Source organism: Stegastes partitus, unplaced genomic scaffold (genome assembly GCF_000690725.1).
Source record: "Stegastes partitus isolate 25-593 unplaced genomic scaffold, Stegastes_partitus-1.0.2 Scaffold1745, whole genome shotgun sequence".
In the NCBI taxonomy this organism is placed as follows: Eukaryota; Metazoa; Chordata; class Actinopteri; family Pomacentridae; genus Stegastes; species Stegastes partitus.
In genome coordinates, this window is record NW_007579476.1 from 71,295 (window position 1) to 96,793 (window position 25,499).

The window sequence follows — 25,499 nt, forward strand, 5'->3', positions numbered from 1 at the left end:
GGAAACAAAAGAAAAGCAAAGGAAAAGTAAAAAGTAAAAGGTGATTACAAAAAGAGAAAAAGGAAGCAAGAGGAGACATAGAAGGGAATTAAAGAAAACAATGGTTTGTACAAGAGTAAAGGTAAAAGGAGAAAAGACAAAGAGGGAGAGTGAGATTGGGTAAAGGAAGAAAGAGAAAGTGAATAAGAGCAGGAATGAGGGAGATGGAGAGTCAGAGCTGAGGGCAGATCTGCCTGCTTCCCTCTGAGGACTTACATCATGTTGGTCAGTGTTACATAACAGCTCTGCTCACCACCATCACACACACATCGTCATTACAGTCTGTCTACACACACACTTCTACATTTCACACTGTGAGTCCACCTCAGGTCCCAGGTGGACGGAGACTGCTGATATAAATGCCAAGTGTTTACGTCGACACTTTTTTAATGTGGAACAAGTGCAACATGTGAGCAACTCCCAAACTAATTTCAATATCATCTCATTTGTTTCTCACTTTATGTGACTGCAGGGCTTTGCTTGACACAGATGTTAGATTATTTATGAGGCTTCATTTCCTACATGAACCTCACACTCCTCTAACAATTCCTCCATGTTTGTGGCTGTGACAATACGAGTGAACTCTCTCTGTATATGAAACAGGGCTCTGACAACACGTCCTCAGCCACTTTCTTTAGATGTTATTTAACTCATCTCCTCTCCGTTAAAAGACTCCTCACCAAAAAGCAGCTTGTTTGTTTGTGCTGCACTATTATTACATATGTTTTCATGCAAAAATATGACCCTGGCAAGTCAGAGAAAACACTACAGACAACACTTATGCTAACTGGCTAAAAAACAACAGTTATGTGGCTCTGGCTTGCCAAGCACAAGCACAATGACTGGCATTAACATGTGGTCACCATTGTTATTCTGGATGCTCACCCTGCTCCTTGATCTGCCTGATCTGCTTCACCGTCTCTTTAAGGATGGCACATTTGTCCGGCTTGACGTTGAGGTCGTCCATGTCGTTGATGTTGGCAAAGATCAGCTCTGCCAGCTCCTCGATGTATTTGTTCTCCTGCTCCCTGTTTCTCCTCTCAGTGCTCCTCTTCGGGCTGGAGGACAGAAAAGGAGGCGAAGAATTTACATCAAAAATGAAGGAAAGGCATCGTGATGACTTAACAGTTGCTGCTGTAGCATTAGTTAAAGGTAAAGTGTGCCATGCTGGAGAGCCATGCATGTGCCAGATAAAGTCATGTTTTGTGCATCCGTGTGTCTCCAAGGGTTTGTATGACTTTACTTTTGTCATTCACCCAAAACGGTCTTCACAGTGCAACCAAGACAATAAATTGATGCTTAAAACTAGCGCATCATATACGAAAAAAACTGTGTGAGGAGTTTCTCTGTCATCAGCACCTTTATAATTCATTGATTTAAAAAAAAAAAAAAGGTGCACTAGAAGCAGCTGCTGTAGGACTTTGACATCTGCAATGTCCGAACACAGGTGGAAATGCTAAATTCTCCAGGAATCCTGTGCTATTTCCTTTTAAAATCACAGAGCTAGCGCCCAATCTATGAAAACATCCACAGTCCCTGGTATGTTTTTCTGTGTTCAATATGAGGGGCAATGCAGCTGTCTGCTTTTGTAGCATGAATAAAACCCCAAGCATGTCCGCTGTCAGCTTTCAAAGTCTGCATCAGTCGTGCAGAAACCAAGAATTTGCCTATAAGTATGAACACTGGAGGTTTTTTCAGCGAGCACGGAGGAGAAAGAGGTAGTGACTGTAACGAGATGTTCACCAAATTTAACAAAAAATGTGTTGGACCAGAATGTCCTGTTTCACCTTTAATTGTACGACATTATGATGTCAAATCAATGCCAAAGCGGGGCATGGCTGCAGTGTGCTGTACTCTACTGTTACAGTACGCTGCTGAAAATGCTTCATTAAATATGAGAGACTTCATGTCTTTGTGCAGCGACTGTTTCTCTTTGGTGAGAAATAGAGACGTCCTCTGTAGCAGTAAGTCAAATTCACTACAACATCAGTGTGTCCTCGTTCTAACCTCGGTGCTCAGACACAGTGCATCGTCCCTACAACTCGTTTGTTCTTATATAATATGATGTCTGTAAAAATGCAGCAGCAGCATTTTTCTTCATTGACCTGGAAGAGTCTCCTTCTCTCCTCCCTGTGGAGCCATAAACAACCTCACCATTTCTGATAAAACTACTAATTATCTGCTGGATGATAAAGCAGTTTTGATAATAAACTTATTTTTCTTTCATGCTCAAATAATACGATAAAATTCTAAATGACAGCAAATATATATAAACACAATGAAGGTCTCAACAGTGTTTATTTAGTTGTTGTGTTAAGCATCAAAGTTTTAGTTTGTAGTGGTTATTATTGCATGTGTTGGTGTTGCAGTGATGTACTGAGGGTGTATGGAGGTGTTCACCTGGGACCCAGGAGCTCTGACTGACAGTCCTTCCTCTTCAGAGACTCTGCCCCTCTGGGGGGCTCCGGGGTGTCCGCCCCCCCACTACTCATCTTCAGCAAATATCAGCACCTAGAAAGAGAAACTACTGTTTAAAATAACATCAAATAAAGCATGAAACACATGGTGATGCTTGGCAATATGGAAGCAGCAACCATCAAAGCACCACAGTAACAACAGCAGATGTGCTTCAACAACGCAAATGCAGATAAACTCATGGATCAAAATCTGATCTGAAAAATAGTAAAGCCTGTGTTTTTGTGAGGATGCTTTGAACCTACGTGTGTGGCTCCACACAGCACGAGTGCGACTGATAATTATGGAAATTAAAAGCGTCAAAATCTGAGTGAAAAGTGCCCTTCTGTCCACTCATTGAGCTCCTCTGCATTATTAACCACAATATTATTAACAGACAAGAATTAATGTGTTGAAGATGTACACAACCTGCACGGTGCATAATCAGACAGGGAGTGTGCTCGTGACTCATGAAAACAATGTACCATTGTAATATGCCTGCAGGCAATATGTGGGAGGCCCAGTGGGAATAAAGTAGGTGTCAATAATTACTTCAGTTAGAAATAGCTAATTCATGTAGGCATTCACACTGTTCCTCCATGAACGTTTCTGGCCTCTCAGTTGACGGTCTTCAAAAGGAGTCATGATGTTCACAGCTAAACACTTCTATTTTGTCATCCTTAATGTTTTGCATAAGAAAAGGTGTATGTAAGTAAACTGGCAGGGAAATGTACATCCTGGTCACCTGATGCTGCTGGACCTTCTCAACACTGCTTATAAAACATCTATTCAGCCATTGTTTCTGTGGGATAAAGACTTTCACTACATCTTCAAATTATTCTTACTGCAGATAATAGTCTCAGTGGCAAATCGTCACGGTTTCTGAACATACTGATAAAACATATTCTAAGTTAAGGCCTATTTTGTTTTTGTTAATATGCTGTGGACAATATGATATGGTTTAGTGAATAAAAGATCAAAGTGATTACAAAAGTGAAACTGAATGAATGTGACACTGAGACAGAGTCTAAGAGTCACAAGCAGGGAGAAGTTGTGTCTGTAGGGACAGCCGGCCTTTAACACATCACCTGACTGTTACATAAGAGCCGGTCAGTGGGGCTGATACTGATGAAGGTAGGAAAGAGGGATAAAAGAGAGAGACAACAACAGGGAGGGAGAAGCAGAGAATAAAGGAGGAGGAAAGAAAGAGAAAGCACACAGAAGAAGGACAGCACAAACCTTTTCTCACACAGACCTAAGTTGGCAAAAGCAAATGCTGTAAAATAATACAAGTGGAGCTGGATGGGGTGACAGAAGGAAGAAAATGGGAGGAGGGGCATTTGTTGCTCTGAATAATCAGGCCTGGGGCAAGAGGAAAATATGGCCTAATTACACCATGAGAGGAGAACAGAAGAGACAGAGGGGAGAATGGCCAATAACAAGACAAGGAGACGAGAACTAAAAGTAGTGTTTCTGCCAAGTGGTGCCTTTGGCTCTGGCTCAGTGATAGTTCCCACAACGCAAGAAGAGCCCTTGTTAATCAGCTGTTATCATCACCAGTCAGCTAGTTATCAACATTTCTTGCCATTACCCAGTTTTTATCCACGCTGGCAGCAGGGCTGTGAGGATAAAGATGTCTGTCTTGTGGTTCGTCTGCTACCTTGGCTCACAGTCAGATATCTTGACTGATTTGACTGTCATGAAACTTGATGCTGACATTCAAAGTCTCAGCAGGGTAAACGCTAAAAACTTTTCAACACCACCAGCCGTGAACGTTGGGGAAACGTGTACTTGATGGACTAACACAACTATTTTTACAGAGAAAACAACATTTTCTGCAGATAAAGTTGCCAGATGATGCACAGTAATGAGTTTGGAGATCCCCTGCCTTTACCTTTCTTTCCACCTGCATGCTAAACAACACACCTGTTAAACATTGACATACCAGCATTGTGAGCACGTTAGCATGACTAAGCACAGCTACTAAGCATAGCTGCTAGAATGGCTGTGGACACTTAGTTCTGCCATCAGATGCATGAACGTGCAGGAATAAATGTACTTTTCTCCACATTTACTACAATCATTACTGCGATTAGCACACAGGTACTTAACGGTTGGTCATAGTTTGTGATTAGACTGAAACCACTGCTTCATATGAGGAGGACAGCAACTCTGCACAGCCTGAATTCAGTCGCTTACAGCAGATTTCAACAGTGATAAGTGTCGGGGGGGAAGCATCCCGGTGTCCATAGAAACAACTCAGTCCACTCGTACATCATAATCTACTTGCCCATTGTCCACCCCATCCATATGCTCCCTCCTTTGTTCAAGCACTAAACTGTCAAGTGCTGGGGAGCCACTTGATAACAATCAATCTTAAAGACCCCCGCTGGTGAAAATCTCATTTCTGACCTTGTTAACATATCAATATGCTGGAAACAAGCAGTCAGTGCCACGGCTGAGCGTTTCTATTCCAAAGTCACATGTCACAGATGAGAGTCTCCAAAAACACATTCAGAGTTCCAGGGTTTCATAAGAACAGAGGAAACAACAGACGGAGAGGTTTTCAGTATCATTGTTCTTTAGAACTAGTTGCAGGTTTGAACATGTCTGGTTGAATTACCCCAATATTACAACTTCCACTGTGTAAGCGTAGGACAGGTGTGTCAGTGTTAGAGTCGGGTTGTAGGTGAGCTTGTGAGCTGTAGAGTGACATGTCAGCCATTCTAAGGCAGGACATGACTATTTTCACAGTTTAAATATTTAACTTTGATACACAGAGACGAGTTTTAGAGTTTAAATCGATAACCAGAGACGGTCTTCAAAGAATACGACTTCTAACCACTAACAGATGGCTTGTTACAACTACAATTTGCTTAATTGGATATAATACAACCATTTTTTTTAATCCCATTTCAAGTCTAGAGGGGTTTTTCACACCAAAAATAAATACATAAATAAATAAAATAGACGTGATAATACAAGTTTGAGTGTTTAAATGAATCACCTAATTTTGAAAAACAAAAATGGAGCAGTTAAAGATTCATTTGTGCCAATTTAGATCACTCAAGTGCTCAAACTGAACTCAAGCATACATATATTCAATTCAATTAAATTTTATTTGTATAGCGCATATTTACAACAACAAGTCATCTCATAGCGCTTCAAATTATATGTATACCACTATAAAGCTTGGAACATACTTTTGCTAAGTCGTGCTGTCACAAGCGTTCATGTCATTCTGATCTCCTGCTTCTCCCTCAGCATGTGCATGGAAACACAACGTTGTTTGCAAAGTTAACAACATTCCCACTTCTTGATTAACAGTGAAATTAGCAGCCTAATAAATATGGAAACTGAATTAATTGCCCGACCTGCCAATCAATATTTAAACAGACACTTTAAAGTGAAGCAAATGGCAAAAACTAACCAAGGCTAATGACACCATTCAAAAAACCTTCAAGCTGAAGGCATTCATGAATTTTCATCAAGTCACAAAAAACTAAAAAATGTCCCCGAGACTGAGTTAAACAAAGTTAACTTAAAGAAGAAACTTCTTAGTGGACAACAGGCTGTTGTAAAGGCAGACAGGTCATGGTGTGGACTGGAGTTAACATCATCATCATGACAATACAGCTGGACGACCTGATCAACGCTTTGCTCAAAGCTTCAATCAATCTCACACAAACAAACAAAATCACTGGAATCAAAACCACCATCACTTCAATGTTTCAGTCAATCAAGTACATACACATGTGACCAAACACACACATAGGGAGAGACACATATTGCAAACACACACACACTCACAATGAATTAACACTAATGTAGGCTGCGTCAAAAGCCTTTACCCTGCTCAGCCCAATACTAATGCAATCAGAGGAGCCAAGAGCTTCACAAAGTGAAGCCATTTAAAAACAATCTGAGCTGCAGAGAAGAGACAGGGCCAGAGGGTCAGAGCAGCCATTAAGGAATTAAAGCTGAGGATTGATCACTGCCTGCTTTACTTGTCTCCAGTAGAAACCACAGCTCCTCTGCGTCTTTGTTTTGGGTTTCTGGAAATAAAAAGCAGCGCTGCTTGGGTGAGGCTTTCCACAGACGCGTTTTCATTGTTTACTTGTTTAAGCCGCTTTATTTGGACACCGTGGATAATTATTTTTGGGGATGAGAAAAAGGATTGCCTTGGAAACACGTGTGTCGAAACACCACCACTAATAATACAACCATCTTAAACACTTAATATTGCGTATTGTGTTTAAACTGTCTTGGTGGTGTGTTCAGCTTACAGGAGACAGGGAGCAGCTAAGAGTCAGGTTACATCCAGATGGAGGTGAGGGGGAAAGAAAGGCAATCTATTTTACCACTAATTAAAAAATAAAATAACAAAATAGCACATTAAAGGTTTGTTAACAGGGTACAGCTGTGCAGCAGGGGATGACTAGAAATGTGAACCAACAGTCAGAAACATGTGACAATCACCACATGCATGAGAGAGCTACCCTGACAAAATGATAGTTGTCATAGAAGTAAAATGCACGATGGGTTGTTATTAAAGTAATGAGTCATCCTCAGGACTTAGCTTGCAGACTAATTGAGGTTTTGAGCATGTAACAAAAAAAATACGCCGACCACGCAGTCTTATGTAATGACTGACAGCAAAAAACATGAAAGCTAATGCGTTTTTACTGGGATGTTGGAAAACCTCTATACTTAATAGGATAACACCTTGACTGTGTAAATGTCAGAGTTTTTATCCCCAGAAATGAATTTAGTCCATCAGCACAACACAGCTAGTCTTTGGTGACAGTTTTATTGAAGCTCCTCCTTTAATCTGTGTTTCTTTGAGACAGGCTATGTTTTGATGAGTTTTTTTGTTTGTTTGTTTTTTAATTAGCACTGACGTTAAGTGAGTCATTCATTATTGCAGACAGTACAGTCAGCTGCACATCTCAACCATAGCTGGTTATTGTATTTAACATATAGTCTATATATCAGTCTTGTCATACACCGATCACGTGGCTGTAGCATAAAGTTAGGCTGATCATTGATCATAAGTTCTACTAATCTTCATTTCTGTGCAATATTAGGAATCATTACATTCTCAAGCATCTCAGAAGTATTCAGATAAAACAGCTGAAGGACACTCCTCCCTTTGGTGTCTGAGCTTTCGTTAAGGCTGCAGTTTAAAAGCCAGCAAACCCTCCCATCACACACAAACATAAAGTAGATTTAATACCCTGCTGTGGCTGGATTAAGAACACTGGCTTCTCCCACACTGCAGCACATGCACAGCGGGTGAGCTGGTGTGTGAGTTTAAGTGAATCTCTATGCGTCGCCGTGTCCGCATCAATACGTCCAATCTCTTTATGTACATCCTGGCCATTTGGTGCTGCTCCGAGCCGCTGGCTTTATGGATGGTGGCTTACGGCCTGTTGCCGGGGACAACAAGCATTTTGTTTATGTCTCTTGGCCACACTGTGAGACAACAACATCTATTCTACACCACGGTGACAATGATAACCACAAAAACCTCCACATAGCTACTAATTTAACAAAGAAAAGAGTCACTAAACAAACTTCTTTTCACACCCTGAGGCTCATCGCAGCTGACTTAGTAAATATTCACAAACCATGGTAGACTGCCAGAAAAATGTTTAACTGAACTAACACAATATACGGAGTACAAACACACAATACCAGTTCGGCTACACTGGAGAAGGAACAATCCTCCAACTTGGCTTTACAGGTTAGCACATTCACAAAAATAAAATAGACATTCAGTAGGTTGGAATCACGACTGTGTCTCAGTGAGGATCGTACTTTTAGTTAAACAAGGTCGACGTGTGAACCAGAGAGCTGCACTACGTCTCAAGTTTGACATAACCAGTCCTTCTTCACATTAGCCGGCTCAACAAAACGTAAAACTCTAATCAGAGATAATTGGCTTCACGACAGAACTTCATATGTTAACCAGGTTTTTATCCTCAGACTTTACCAGAAAAGAGCTGAACACGTCACGGGACTCATCTTCTGCACAAAATGGGCAGATTGTGTGTCACCAAATTTAGTGAAGAGAAACAGAAAGTTATAACGGGGAGCTACAAAGAATGTACAACTTTTTTTTTAATGCTTATAGTTAATGAAGCAAGAGAGAAATGCTGGTAGACATTTAATTCAATGCAGCTACTTATGTCTAACATGACAGATGCACATAAGTGCTCTTAAAATGTAAACTTTATTCATTTAAACATGATATGAAGAAGTGCATCCAGGTCTGACACAGGACACGGGATGTGTGGAAACTGGTTTATTTTTGGCCAAATCAAAGTAAATTTAAGGTTACTAATGAAATATTTTCTAGTCAATCAACTCATCAATTATTTAATTTGTATTCAAATTACTGAACACCATTAGTGCAAAATGGCAGACCATATTTAAGCATTTTCTGCATCACCTACTGACTGCATTTAAGTTTCTGTGGTGAAGCAACGCATTCAGTTTGGGTTCATGTAACTGCACGACTCCATTCAGTGTAATTACTTTGTACAGCTTGACAGGTTTGCAGATATAATGTTTTCCTTCAGCTGAGATCTGTATTGCTCAGAGAGAATATCAAGAAAAAAGTTGGTAGAAGGAGCACACATCTTTACAGCTAATTTAAATAAACTCTAAACTCTCAACAGAATTTCCTCCGGAGTAGGTTAACTGTGCTGGATACGTTACCGTGGTGACCTAGCAGGTTAAACAGAAAGCCACTTTGACGCTGAAAACTCTGACTTTAGGCTCAACATACATCACATTCATCTCACAGAGTTTGGTACTCACGCTGGCAGACAGGTAATTAAAGAATGTGATGGAAAACAGCTTGGAGGTCACCAGGCAAAAGAGTAATGTACATAAATGTATTTCAACATTTTTAAAGAGCACCCCATGAGAAATAAGTGCTATATTTATTTAAACAGTGTTGCCACAACATAAAATACCACCAAGTCCAGAATGGTAGCTTTTCAGAAGCCAGAAAATCTCTTTGAACTAGTTTGGCCACACAATGAACACATTTTATCTAGAAAGTGTCACTGCTGTAACCTCAAACGTCCTCCCATGACCCCACTTTATTCCCTCATTCCAGCTGATCATGAATCATGTCGTGTGTGCACTCAGATTTCTGCCCTTTACAGAAATATTGTACTGAGCCTTTAACAAAAGAGCATTTCCAATTAGCTTTTTCATTATCAAGCCTTTAGGTAGAGTTTAATTGGATCTTCAGTATGGCTAACACTAATACAGACATGGATATAGCAAAAGAGCTACTCAAGCAATTTAGGTCATAATGCCATTATAAACATTATAAACCCCAAAGAACTCCTAGTTTGAAGACTGAAGGACTTCAGGCAACAGTATTGTATCAGGTATCAACCAGTCAGAGGTATGTTCACAATCACCTCAATGCATATGATGTGATAATTAATCAAACACTGGTTAGTTTGGGGAACTGAACTTTCTGAAACTGGTGGGTTTTTTCCAGATTAATATATATATATATACATACATACACACACATACATATACACTTTAAAAAGTCTCTGAATCTGTTCCTTTGCTTAAAAAAGTTGTCGCTGCACATCCTGATTCTGATTCCTTTTACAGTTTGGTCTTTCCAAATTTCATGCAAAACCCATCGCTCTCACAAAGTATGCAAATGTGACCACAGTACGAGTTCACCCTGATAGTGCGCATCACAGGTCAACACTGAATTTTATAAGGCAGTCAACCACTTTTGCACATCTAAAATTTTACTCATTTTGAGGACACAACAGTCACCCTGTCTTGCCACCTGGCAGCCCAAACACAAAGACACCTGACACTGGTGTGCTGGAATGGAAGGCAAACGTCTGTCTGTGTGCTGAGGAGCAAGTCCCATAAAATGCAAGCTGGACAAATTGACCTGCTTCAACCAGTGCTTTGGTTGCAGCAACCCCCTCCTCTACCTTCTTTGTCTAAACAAATCAGAACAATTGATCGATCTCGGGTCACCTTAGTAGTGCTGAATTCAAAAAGTTTCCTACCTTTTAATTTTTTGGCATCGATAAATCATCACAGCAAAATGAGAAACATGTTATTGTCTATAATTTCATTAATTTGTCAGATTTTTGTTTTCTAAACACAACAGACTAATATGGCTGTTTTTCCACGTGGATATCTTCCCTCTTAGTTTAGAAAAAAATCTGTCCATAAGGACTTCATTTAAAAAAAAATCTCCCAACACACGACAATATAAAAACTACTGCAGTTGCTCCAACAAGCATAACTGGGCTGTCAAGATCAATGACGCATAAAATATAAAAGAAGAAGTCATTTCATTGTTCCTATGGATTTTCTGAACCAAGTAACACCGGGCTCAGCAGATGCAGAAGCTTTTGCATGCCGGTGCAGCAGCGTAACATCAAGTCTTAAACCTGCAACAGCCAGAACAAACCAAATGTACAGAAACTAGGACAGATCAGCATTGCTGTTGTTTTGAACACATGCTCACTGCAATGACAGGCCATAAAGTTTCCCAAACTCTGTTTTTATTTGCACATGGACACACATAAATCAGTTTTTAAAAAGCAACACTTTTGAAGGCATTTGAAGAAAATCTATTACCCCAAAACCCCCAAACATGGAGGAAAGTGTCCTGCAAAATATCCATATTAGTCTGGACAAGGAGTAAATCGTCTGCAAACCACCGTCTATTCAATTCCTTCCTTCTAGACAACCAAGTAAGCACACACAAAAAAAACATCAACTGTTTGACTGAAATGTGACCTGGGGCATGTGTAGTACAGAAACATGAGGGGAGGATTCATCCATCTACTACACCTACTTTATCCCATGTCTGAAAGAAGAGGAGAGGCAGAGTGCACCCTGGACCTGTCGCCAGTCCATCACAGAGTCAAGGATCACAGCATTCAGAAAACGGAGGCACAATCAGAAGAATGACTCGTAACAACCTGTTTGTAGGCTACGCAGCCAGCAGCTGCTCATTACTATGTGCAGCTTCATGTAATGTGAGAGTCTGATCGATTATAGACTGGAATCAATACCATTGAACATGCCTGCCCGGATGCTAACTCAATTGTGAGTGCACACACGCACTAATGCAAAGGCACACAGAGACACACACAAAACCAATACTCTTCTATATGGGCACATAACGGCAGTAAAAACAAAAACTAATACATACATTTAAAAACACACAGCATGTGCTATTTTCTATGCACAGTTTGCACATGGGAGCCGACGGATCACAGAGACTGTTGCCTTGGAGGACAGAATAAGTCAGATTATCAGAATAACAAACACTTAAATCACCAACAGCTGCAGAGTTCAAAAACAGCTGAACCATCCTTTTCATGATGTAGCAACAGAATATTTGTGCATCAAATCAGACCTTTGAATGTGTAGAATTATCCACCATGCATGCAAGAAAACACACACACACACACACACACACACACACACAGATATATGAGAGTGAAGCCTGTAGAGACAGAGAGAGGGTGAGGAAGGCTTTGTTTATTGTCAGTGCCACTTGCTCCCGTCATGCCCTGTGAAGCAACTGAAGCCTGTACTACATACACAAACATGAAACAGCGGCCAAATCTGAAACTCATGAGCATGATTTCAGGTCTTCTTTGCTCAGGTTTTAGTTATTTCACAATACTGGTGATATTTCTGTAAATGCGTAAATATTCTGATACAACTGAAATAAACAACAGTGGTTCAAAGACCTTTTAGATGTTGTGATAATGACATATATGCAGAAAACTAAATGCACCTAAATGAGCAACAAAGTCAAGCCAGGACTTTTTGCACTGATACTGTAACACCGAATGTCCTTTGCATTGATAAATAAAATCATATTCTGTAATAAATCAATGAGTTGGACAACCTACAGGTAATATCTGATATGAGGAGGAGAATCAAGTGCGAGTTACACAAATGCAGCACAAAACGAAACCAAAAACAGCCGGAGACACTTGAGGAGTTTCATATTGTTCTAGTGGCCTGGAGGTCAGAGTCCAGCTCTGATCACTGATCAACTTATCGGCAGCGTCGTCTCTGTGAAAATGTTCATTCAGTCACAACTCAGCAACTTAAAACACTTAAAACATAAAACATTGAGTTGCAGTTTACAGATTAAATATCCTCCTTATGCTAAGTTTAGATAAATATATGTTGCTTATTATGTGTAACACAGAGAGAATCTAGCCTGTAAACAAGCTAGAATTTATATATAATAACACTGCTATGTTCAGAAAGTGGATATGTCAATATGCTTCTGATCAAACTGAGCACTTACTATCTGAGCACATTAAAAACTTTTTCAGAATTTTCTAAACTGTGAACTCGTCATTAGGAAACTCTGCTTTCACTAACAGACGTCATAAAGCTGTGATTAATTCTGTGAGTTTGTCGTGCGACCAGCAAACCTGCTGCTCTCTGGATGACTTTTAACAACAGTTGTTATTGAAGCAGAGTAAACAGTTGGCTGGTTAGACCTCAGGTGACAGAGCAGCTCCAGGCCTGCTGACTGTGCACTCGGCGTGTGTGTGAGCAGTCATTCAGAACCACTCCCCTCCCAACACACACACACACTGTGTCAGAACCACAACAACAATACATGACAGCTCAAAGTCCAGCTCTGACCAAGACAGTGGCATCAAACTCATCACTGTTTGCTCATCAACACACACATTACTCAGGAGTTTATTAGATTATTATTATTACTGTTGGTGCTTTAGCATTATATCGTCTACAAAAGAGAAAAAACAAGTCAGATCCCGATAAAACAAACAGATTGTTTACAATTAATAATCAAACAGAGCAGCAGCCTCACTGTCTACAATAAAAACACTTTTTATGATTCCCAGACTGACACAGAGATAATTAGTTATTTATGTTAAGTATGGCAGTTCAATACCTGTTTACATCAGGTCTGTATTTTATAATGCTCCTACTTCCAATATAAGCTAAAAAATAAAAAGTAAAGAGGATTATTCTGCTACGAACTCACTTTGTACATGTCAGTTAATGTAAATACAGCTCAGACTGGTGTCAGGCTGCGCTTTTAAATCTGCTGTCAGGTTGGAACAGAGTCTGTCAGTCACTTACCTTTGCTTTGGTTCAACCAGTCCATAACCAGTCCACAGCCGGATAAACATCCCATGCCGGCCGGCCGGCCGGGCGGACACGCTGGTTTCACACCACACGCGCAGCCAGCACACACACACACACACACACACACACACACACTGAACACAAACACTGGTTTTGTATTTCCCCTCTCTTCACAGTGAGATTACTCCTGTGTGTGTGTGTGTCATCTGCGTTTAATGACAGCTGACAAACTACATGCCACAAATCCTCCCTCTCTCTCTTCCCCTCCCCCCATCACGTAGACACACACTCCTCCCACAACACACACACTCCTCCCTGTCTCCTCCCACAACACACACACTCCTCCCTGTCTCCTCCCACAACACACACACTCCTCCCTCCTATTAGCCGATGTCTAGAAAAAAACACACACACACACACTCACAGCCTTTCTAGGTAGCCAGTGAGCATTGTTTCATGTGAATCTAAACATATATTGATCATTACACTCATTAGTACAAAACTACTGAAGCTAAAAAACATTTAGATCTGATGAAAATGAGCAGATTTATTCCTGCCTTCACTCCTGCAAGTGGTAAAAATCACATGCGTAGTGATAAAACACTGATAAAATCTCCCTGACTTTCAGTTTCATGTGTGATATTATTCATTACCAGCATTACTTTTTATTTTTCCGTTCTGGTCTTACTGTGTTTGTAGTCATGTGTCACACTTATTGCTTTTCTACCAGACACTGTATTCCTTACATTATGTCACTTTGTGTATCCTGAGCAACATCTAGCAAAAGATTTTGGTTTCATTAAGTTTTATATTATCTTCATAATAAAATAATAATTAGTGGATGTAAACATAAGAAACAGAGCAGCATGTGGAAGCCACAACATTTTATGCATTTGTGATGAATAAGAAATAGAAATACATTTACGAGTCAGTTTCCTGGGCCCACTAGAGTTTCAAAATAAAACTAAATACTGTGAGAAACAGTGAAACCAGCAGGTGACAGAGAAAGACTATGACTGTACATTCATCCCTGGTTTGATAAGAGCCACACACGGCAAGATGGCAGAAAACACAAGTGAAATGAGTGCGAGTGTAAAAGACGGAGAGAGAAAAAGGTAATTTTACAAATGACTAAAGCTCTAAGTGCTGCTGGAAGCAGCTGTGCTTCACACACACACACACACACACACAGGACTAAGAAAAGCACACAAACACACACAACTAACCGTCTGTGTCACTTGAACACACACACACATGTTTCTGTGCTTTCACTTTCCACGCTGCCATGTCAGGATGTCCCTGTTTGCTTTATCAGCTTGTTGCACTTTCAGGGAACCAGTTTCGATGCTCTGTTGTATAAACTGTGGCAGCGTTTCTCAACCTTTGATCCAACTGTGCTCGCTTTTGGCTTCTAAAGTTCTCGTAACCCCACCTCTTCTTTTGTCTGATTATTATCTTTTCTTTAAAACTATACCTCTAAGTCCACTAACAGTCACAGGCTGTGGTGCTGTAAAGTAAAACCTGGTATTTTTCATGCTACTATGCAACTTTCCATCTAAATCTGAATCTTTTATGTTGTGACCAGAACTTTGAACACGTTCTACAGACATGAACGGCACGGTTCAAACCTGCTAACACAAGTTTTTCCATCAAAAAGTCACACTAAACCTTCACTTCTGACTCAGGAAGGACCTGTGAACTTCTGTGTAAAATGAATGTTGGTATGTTTGGAGTAATTATCAAACATTAACTCACTCGCTTATCAAAGGCCCATAAGATAAAATGGTCAATAGAATGAAAGAAACTGTTTCTAAAAGACGCACAGAAGAAAAGAACAGCCCAAATACAAAATAATATAACTTAAAGAGTTCACTCACCTCATATGCAAAGCTTCCTCAGTAAACATCCACAGAGATTTATCTGGCAGCATCATTCAGTCCACTCTGGAAGACACAAAACAAGAACAATGATTCATATGATAAAGACTGACCTGCTTTTGTACAGCTTTGGGGAATTTATTTAAAAAATGGCCAAACAATGCAGCAGATGACAAGGTGTCCACACTTTTCATTCCAATGGCTCCAAAACTATTGGATCTTAAAATCTCCTGTAATGCAATTCAACAAATTAGAAGTTTGTCAGTTGATGCAAAATCCAGGTTTTGCTAAAACCTGTCCAACCCCATGCTGAGACAACCCAACCTTCAGCCAGCATTACTTTCTCACAGTCTGAGGAGTACTTTCCAGAACTAGTGAGATAACATGAATGTGAAGAACTCCTGGACTTTCCCATTAATGCTGAATGGATTTCAGCATCTAGAGATCATGTTCAAGAGCTAAAGTGAATGATTAATGTCTTGTTTCCTGGGTTGATGCACACACGAGTGAAACACATCACCTCGCTGCACCACGGGAGTCAATTCGTCATCAGGTTTAACCAGAGCCACACCCAGGATCACATGTATGAAAGTGTGTGCATGATAAATATGCTTTGTTTTCACAGTGTAAAATAATTTAGCAGCACTTCATCTTACACATCACACACACACCGGTTAGGCTGGAAATCTCACTCTTGCCCACAATAACAAGAAAACCTGCAGCTTTTCCCAGACAGTGACCCTGCCTGGGAGGACGCTTTGGAGAGCTTTGAGGCCTTTTTCGCGCTGTGAGCCTGACCTGGACCAGTATGGTGCTGGTCCAGGTTCATCGGGTTCCCACTGGCTCCAGTTCACATTTACAAACATCCTATTTTTTGAAACAGTTTGCCTCCCTTTATTTGAACAGCTGAAACCTACTTAAATCCATCTCTAACAAATGCCTGTTAGAGCTCTGCTGCCACTGATACGTCCTAACATCAGATCATACGTCTGCCCTGAAGCAGAGACACTGGAGGAGTTCACCTGCTGATTGGATGTCAGTGACTCTGTCCCAGCCCACCTTGTCTTTTGCAATCTGGTAAAAAAATAAATAAACGTATTTTCAGGAAATGCTTCACGTCACTTGTTCTCTCCAGTGAATCACATTACCTCTCCCACATCTTCTTTCTTCTCTCATCGTACAAAACTTCTTGATAAAAAACATGACTAACTGTAAATTAGATTTTAGAGTAAACTGAAATCTGGTTTATCAGGACCACCATGCAGTCTAATGAACTAGAAAAGGGTGCCAGGTTTATTTTTAGAATGTAACCGTCGGTTAACCAGATTCAGCTTCCTGCAGGAAGCTGCCACTGTTTTTCCACAGTGAAATCACAAAACAGGAAAAAAAGGTTTGTGCATAAAAAATGCTTGGTTTAGTAATCATTTAGGTTCCAGCAGTGAATCCGTATTAATTACAGTAAAAGAGACCTTGTTAGCAAATCTTTAATGTCACTAATGTGCGTCTGTATGTGTGTGTGTGTGTGTTTGGGTCAGAAGTGTGACTGTAATCAGAAACACCAAATGAAAAGCAGCAAAAAGAAGAAGTTCGTTTTTTTCGTCAGCAGTCAAATCCAAACATCTGCTGCCTCTTCTCCTCGGTGTGTGTGCATGGTCACTGTGTGTACGTACGTGTGTGTGTGTGTGTGTGTGTGTGTGTGTGTGTGCGTGTGTGTGTGTGTGTGTGATGCGTGAGGCAGCAGCCTTCTCAGTCAGTTGGACACGGCACAGTCAAACCACACAACACTTAAACATGCACCTGCCACTGCTGAGATAGCTGCATATGTGTGAGTTTGTCAGTTTGTCTGTGCATCAGAGTGTGTCATTGTGTGTGTGTGTGTGTGTGTGTGTGTGTGTGTGTGTGTAGGAGGGATGGACAGCTGATCTCTACCCAACTGCTTTGTGAATTGCACAAGCACACATGCAAGCACAAATGTTGTCCACAGTGACAGTAAGACTTCGTGGCAGGGATCCAGCTCAGTTTGTGTTCTTGAAACTTATGTAGGGCAGAAGCATGGAAGAAGCTCATCAATAATAACAGCAGAAAATACTGTCTTCTCTATTTTCTCAGGGCTCAAAACATTCTACAGTGTACGAAGACAGTGAGACTGAAACTACAGAGGAAATACAGCACTGGATGAAACTATGTGTTGGCTGGAAGCAGCACTGTTTGCAGGATGTGTACACTGTACTAATTGGACTGTTAATTTGACTTTTGGATCAGCGTTATTTTACAAAGTACAAAACTTGCAAATAAGCTGCTGGAGACTGTTTGGAAAAATAAATAAGGAGCCCTTATGTACAGTGTGGTTTGCACTTTGCCTTCAGCAACAGTGAGAAAAAACACAAAAGGAACAAATTTGCACAAACTAAGACACAGCACGCATGTTTGAGACCTAATGTTGGAGTTAGCAAAGGAGAGTTTCATTGTTAATTATTTGCATAGTAGACACTGTGGTAAGCCATCACACACACACACACACACACACACACACACTCTCTGTAAGACAGAGGGAGGCTGGAGTGAGAGCGAGCCACAGAAAGTCAATGAGAGCCACACAGAGAGACGGCCTACTTCCTGACTGTGATTAATTTCTGTTACAAAGCAGCTCTATGGTAACGCAGACATCCACAGCTACACCGAGCTTGGAGCTGGTGTACTGTACCATCGCACGACACAAGTTGACCACATCCATAATCCTGGGCAGAATCACCAGGTATTTAACCACACACATAAAACACTCTTTCAAAGTTGACAGTGATTGATGTCATTTTTTTCATTAAAAATGTGGCAATAGTCAAACGTAAACTACTATAAATGAAAGCGTTCATCATGTCCTGGAATTCCTGCTGCAATCAGCTGCAATCAGCTGCAATCAGCTGTCCATCTGAAGTTTATTCTAAAGTCGTATGTAAGGTACAAACTGTTCACCTGTGGATCTGATGTGCAACATGTCCTTTCCTTCACACTTGATTTTGACCCCTGAACAATGACAATAAAGCCCTTTTCAGACATGGGATAAGGACCGCTGCTGCTTCATCAGTCTGCTAAAGTGAAAGCTTCTGTCATTCAGACATGGGTCACTGTTCCTTCATTCAGACTGACCCACTGCAGTGAAGGAGAGAGCCACATTGTGCGCACAATATTTGTCATTCAAGCAACACTGGAGAGTGCATCACGTGACAACAATGCAGTTATAAACAAGACAAAAGGTAAACCAACATTTAACTTGGCTGCTAATTGGAAAATAACTAAAAGCCTAGTTTACTTATGATTTCCTTTATCACTGACAGTCTGGATCATCTATCTTCTGCCTTACCAACAGCATGAGGCAACACCATGAGAGACGACGGCAATGTGATTTAACTGCAGCTTATAAACTGTGACTGTGTCATTTACCACTAGATCCTGACCCAGACAGATCCTGTCTCCATGTTGGGGATAATTCATAATTACAGGATTTTAATGAAGTTACTGGGGCTATACTTCCACCAGCACAAATGCAACTCTCTTGCTTTGGAGACGCTCATATGGATCCTACTGCTGTCTGATTCTGCAGATATTTAATAACTTACAGGAAACACTATGAACCAGCTGGAAGCTCAACTCCAACTCCTGCTGAACTCTGATGTAATTATGAAAGTTCCTTTCTGTCCTGTTGCGACTAATATTGGTGGTGAAATATTGGTGAAGTCTTTCTCAAATGACTCGACACTTGAAAACTTCAAAACTTGTTCCATGGACAGTGGCACAGAAATGCTCGTGGGTCCAACATAGTGCGATTTCAGTCGCAGCTTTTACGTGAGCAAGACATGAAGCAGACACCTTCAGATGAACAGAGAAGAGTGCATGAGTGTCAAAGAGTTTTTCAACAATTTGTCTGTGTTCTGCCAGAGAACAGCTTCTATTTTGACAACCGTCCTTTATCCTCAGATGGCTCACAGCATGGACCCCCCTGCCACAGATGTGTGATACTGAATCAGAACACAACAAGCCAAGCTGTGCTGGCCTCAAAGGGTCTTTGATTGCATCTGGCAAAAAGAAAAGTTGTCTGCTGACTGAAGTTTGAATATTTCCTAACAGCTTGACATAATAACATGAGTACAATTAGTCTACAGAGCTTTAGGATCAAAACAACTGATAAGCGAGTGTGACACACTGATTTGATTAAACACTGAAATCAATTTTGGCAACAGTGCTGCACAACCTCCCGTCTGCCATCGTAGCAACAACGATCTGTCACCAAAAGGTAGCGATGAGCACTTCAGCTCTGGCCATGGCCCACGTTTGTTCTGCAAAAGCTTGTTATGCTATTAACTTGTATTATCCAACTGCAGGCCGATGGAGTCTCTCCCTCTAACTCAGCTCTGCTGTCATAGTGCTGGAGAATTACAGCCGTCGTCAGCTCCAGCTAACCAAATTAGCACTTGTTATGCAACCTGCTGCACTTGGCTCCCAGGTCTGGTGCTTCAACCCTGCACAGCTTTCATCATGGTTTGCAGGAAGGCTCTGTACAGATGACTGTACATATATTTGTTTTGTTCCTTATTTAGGCCCTTAAATGTTTAGGTTTGGTGTTCAACAGAAGTTCAATGTTAAGCTGCTTTTTACAAATGCAGTCAGTTCAAACTTTCTACCACCAGGAATCCAGGAAACCAAGAGGTTGGAAGTTCTAATATCAGCCACATGCACCACATAATGTTCACATTTGTTGAACTGTTGATTCACATGATCAGCCAATAGAAACAGTGCTGTCTTGATGTTTCTTATAGCGGAAAATAGGAGTCACTGACTCTCACTGACAATGACTGTTCAGTCACTAATTTTACGTCCACGCTGTGATTTCTCTTCTTGTTTCTGTGCAAAACAAATGGGGCACAAACAGTGAGCATCATTGAGCTTTAAAGGATCATTTTTTTCAAGTTTGTACTAAAAAACAACAGTCAGGTGTCCACATGAACAACTGCTTTATTCTCTTCCTTCATAACATGCTTTCAACTGGACTAATTCTAAAGTTCATCTGAAGCCAATGTGAGCCTGAAATAATCAGATCAATTCTTCCAAAGTTACAGTCATTTAATCCTCTTCAGGTATCCTTTGGTACTGATTGTCCAGCGGCTACATGATGAGACCTCACAGCTCAGTGACGGCCTGGTCTGCTTATCTTTCACACTATTATATCTTAATGTGGTGAAACAGCTTTTGGCTACAACCCTGCACGTAAACATCAACAACATTAAAACCACTGACAGCTGAGGTGAACAACACTGATCATCTCTACAATGCTATGGTCTGCTGGGGAACCTTGGGTTTCGGCATCGATGTGGACGTTACTTTGACGCGTACCACCAACCTAAACGTTAATACAGCTCACTACCGCATGGCAACAGCAGGACAATGCAGCACACTGGAAAAACTGCCAGCGCCAGACACCACAGGACACCCCCAGATGTTCTGTGTCCACGCCAAAACAGGTCCGAGCAGGTTAGAGCGACACACGGGTCACCTACACAGCATTAGGGGGTGGTTTTATTGTTGCGGCTGATCTTTCCACAATGCATGCTAACCAACCAATACTGCTAACCCTTCTGCTATTGGCCTCTCAAACAATTCAGTTAACATACAGACTCCTCTGTCCTGAAACTACAAAAACATCACTCACTGTAGTGTCCCACGATGTTTAGGTGGAAAAACGGTCTGAAAATCTGTGACCCAAGAAACCTCGACATCTGAATAAAAGACTTTATCATCACACAATGAAGAAGAACATCCTGTAGATAAACTTTGCAGTGATTATAGTGTTCAGGCACCACAGGAGGCTTCACAGAGGAGTCATGACATGGCTGAGTGTGTGTGGTGGTTAATTAGAGCACTTGGTCTCAGGAGGATCAGACCTGGAAGACGACCGTCTCTGCTGCGTGACAGAAAGCCAGGGGCAGTGTGTGTCTGATAAGTTGGTGGCAGCCAGAGGAGTCAGATATCAACAAACACAGATTAGTCGGCAAGCAGGCACACCTACACCTCGGTGAAAGGTACAGGTGAACAGTGGAACACCTGGAAAAACATTCCCAAATTAAAGACGGATCGACTTGCGGGTGTCACATACTCATTTGCCCAAAACCTGAGTGCCAGTTCTAGTTTCTTCTTAGATCTTCTTAATGAGTAATGCTGATCACTGCTGTTCGGTCACACCTGAATTGTTGACAAAACCAATTTTACCTGGCTAGCTTGTACTCGTCTAACTGCATACCAGCAGCCGAATGAAGTTATATTAAACACTAGAAAACTGAACATCTCGTGTTGCTTTTGTGCAGATTCTATATTTTGTCACTGCCTTCTGTGTGATTCTGTCTGTTACACTCATCTCCTTATCATGGATTCAATTAAAAAATAACTCACATGAAAAAGCTTTCAAATCAAGTGCAAAGTTTTAAATCCAGCACAGGAAACAGATCAGAGGCAGGTTGATCACATGTGTCTCTATTGCACATATTTGCTTGTTGAGGGTTAGACCTTGTAGAAAAGCTGCTATGAAGAGCTGCAGAGTGGAGCCTCTGCCCTTCCTCCTCCTTCTCCTCCTCCTGCTGCTGCTGCTGTCATTGGTCAGGACATTATTTGAGCCCTCACGTGGTTCAGTGAATTCAAGCCACTAAGGATCCCTCGCTGGGCAAACCGCCAATCTCATGTTAAGATCTTGGTCTTAAGTACATTCCTGCACTCTTGCTGCAGCACTATATGGTAGTTTGGCATTGAAAGAAATGGTATTGAAGCATACTGATACTTAACCAGATAAATCACTACGATAGAGCTTTTAAAAAAAGATCTTCATTATAATAAAGCCATTAAAAACATAATTAAAAACAAATCCAGCTTGATCATGTAATGCTAAAAAAAAATAAAACATGCATAATGTTTGTTGTTACTGAACCTTGTCGGGGTCCGAACAGGAACTATGGTGGCTAAAACTGAATTGGACTGATTGTAATTCACAGCACTTTGGCTCAACTTCTGTTGTTTCAAATGTGCTATATAAATAAAAGTGACTTTATTGGAACTGTCAAGATGCATTAACTGCAAAAAAATAAACAAATAAAAAATGCTGTCATTCTTCAAAAGAGAACAAAGCAGCAGAAGAATCAGTGAAGGAAGCTTCAACACACAACCTGGAAACTTGGTGTGCATGTTGCAATCCTTTTCAAAGTTCACTTTGGGGAGCAGGAAAGAGCAAATACGCCTATAAGAGCCAAAAAACCATGAGTCCAGCCCTCAGAGATAACATATCCAGAGAGTCAGATGGCACCTGTCACGTAGGCAAACTGACAGGTTTCCTACAGTAACATACCAGCACAACAGCAAACAGACAAACCAGCACAACAGCAAATAAAGACAAATTCTTATAGCTGCACTGACAATGGCCCGCCTGCCTGTCACACAATAAGGTTGGAGCTGCACCACATTTCTATTCAGCATAAACTTGTACAGCATGTTAAGTCACAACCCGGCAGCTCAGTCTGTGCCATGTCAACAGCATACATGCATGCACAGCATCGATGGCCAGTGTGACCCAGAAAGTGAGATTCTGATGGAGTCACAAAATGCAAGAACGTGATGCTTTAAACTGGAGAAATATGGAACGAATCGGACACTCAGCAGCACAAATAATCTAAGTTTTGGCTGTTAAGAGGATGCAAATTAAGCTTTTAACTGACTGCCACACAGAAGGCGAGCTCTCATTAGGTTTACATGACTGCATGTTTGATGTAAATTCTGGTTTTCCAAAATAAATGAATGCACATGGTGTCCGTCAACACAAACCAGCAGCGCTCTGTGAAGTAATAAGCACTTAATTGACTTTACTGAATGAAACTAACTGTATTTTAGTTGTTGTCCTGCCACCTGTCTGTAATTGACTTCTTCCCCACCATACTGTGCTTCACCTGCTTTAATTCCCACTGGGATCACTGGGATCACTGGGATCACTGGGAGTTCATTGAGTGGGATTGTGCTCCAAAAATAACACTTTACTTTATATAACTGCCAATTTATTCTGGATAATTTTTATTACTGCTTGTTTGCAACAAGCAGAGACAAGCATCTCTTCATATGACTGCACAGAGCTGCTTGACAAACTTGACTGTGTCAAGTTAGCAAACTTTAGGAAGCAGACAGAACGCCGGTCTATTTACTTTTCAAAATAAAAGCAACAAAGACAAACATGCTACAGGAAAAACAAGAAATACTGGCTATTTATTTCTCAATAAACACTGCAGCGAAGAAAACTCTAGAATTTAAATGTTGACACCTTGTAACCAAATAATTGTGACCAAAGTACCGTTTGGAGTTTGTAGTGTAATCAGGTGTGTTAGCATGTTAGCATTACAGGTAACATCCCAGCAAACAGTCAATGGACAGTCAATGGACAGGTCAACAAGCACTAACCTTCAGGAAACCTTTGGAAAATAGACTGAGAAACATGATTTACAGATGGGTTTATACACATATATATTACTGTATATTAAAGACATCACTTGTTTTTCTAAATGTGCTGTGGGTTTTGGCTTCAGAGTATAAAATCAGTCATTTTGAGGCCTTAATAACATTTCAGTCCTAATGTAAGAAGCTTTGCTAAATCTAATATATAATCTCATATATTTATGATTGGAAAATATACAAAGAGACTGTAATGAATGAAATCTTTATTTTGATGTCATTTATTAACATTTCAGTCACAACTTAAAGGAGCTGCGATCACATTTTGGCAGGAGAAAAACTGCAGTATATGAGTTGAGGTTAAAGCTATTTAAACTGGTCAAAACCACTAAATGCAAACAGGAAACAGGCAGTATGTAGAGTTGTTTCCCATGTTTAGTCTGATATCATTAATTATAGACAAATGACAACATAACACATGGTTTGGGGATTTATATAGAACACATATTTATTTATTCATTCATTCGTTTTAGGGAAATGAGCTCAAGGTTATAGCCTGGCAGCATAAAAACCATTTTTTAAGGCTTTAATAACATTTCAGTCACGACTTAAAGGAGCTGCAGTCAGATATCAGCAGCTTTAAATGAGCTGAAATGTTCCTTTAAGGTTTTTCTAAACAGCTGATTTGGTTGTAGTTCAGGGCACAGAGCAGGTGAACAGGAGCAGAGCTGCTCACCTTCTGACACAAACACCGGATTTGTGGGTTTCTGTTGTTGAACTTGACGCTTGAGCTGCTTGAGGAAGTCCGAGCCGGTCCGGGACCAACCGAACCACCACACGTTCACCTCAGTCACACAAACAGCTTTCAAATAAAATGACATTAAAACAAACAGCCTTGTAGTCATATTACAGTTAATTATAACTTTGACAACAAACAGTCGCTTCACGGTTCGCCCCGAACCGATCAGGAAGGGTTCTGAGGCTGAAGCGGACCCGCTCGGTCCGGGTCTGAGCGGTCCTCACACGGTTCTGGAACACGTTAAACAAACACAACCGCTTCTTCCACCTTCAACCGAACCCCGGCACCGGTTCGTTTTGCATCTAACCGACGGAAAGTAGCTTTTACCGGGTTAGCTAGCTCCGGTTTAACCCGTCCGCCTCCGGTCCGCCTCCGGTCCGGTACTGATGGCTGTCAGTCACCGTTCAACCGGCACAAATCCGGGTCCGCTCGGTAACAGTTGGTAAAAAAGGCTGAAAACACCCCGGAGACTGGTTCATTACCGGCACGTTAACCCTCCGGTGTGTCGGTTTAATAACGGTACCGACACCGGAGAGAAGATAAACGCTCCTATAAAGTTTTCGGTTTATTTATGTTTGAACCCGGAGGTGGGATTAACGGAGGGCTGTCGCTGAGCACAAACACCAAACTTACCGGGAGTTGAGCGACCGTGCTGGGCGGGATGTGGCCGGTGAGGAGGCGGCGGTCAGCGGGACGGA

The 25,499-nt window shown here is 41.1% G+C and overlaps 1 protein-coding gene across 1 annotated transcript in view; it reads right to left on the reverse strand.

Moving 5' to 3' along the window:
- The window catches only part of LOC103372383 (nuclear receptor coactivator 2-like), a 53,166-nt gene extending 27,667 nt beyond the window's left edge, over positions 1–25,499 (reverse strand). Inside the window, exons 1-4 of the mRNA XM_008301999.1 lie at positions 25,435–25,499; positions 15,534–15,599; positions 2,440–2,550; positions 925–1,097 (exon numbers count right to left, since the gene is read on the reverse strand). Coding sequence (XP_008300221.1) covers positions 925–1,097; positions 2,440–2,531 — 265 coding nt within the window. The 5' untranslated portion in view covers positions 2,532–2,550; positions 15,534–15,599; positions 25,435–25,499. The remainder of the gene's footprint in view (positions 1–924; positions 1,098–2,439; positions 2,551–15,533; positions 15,600–25,434) is intronic.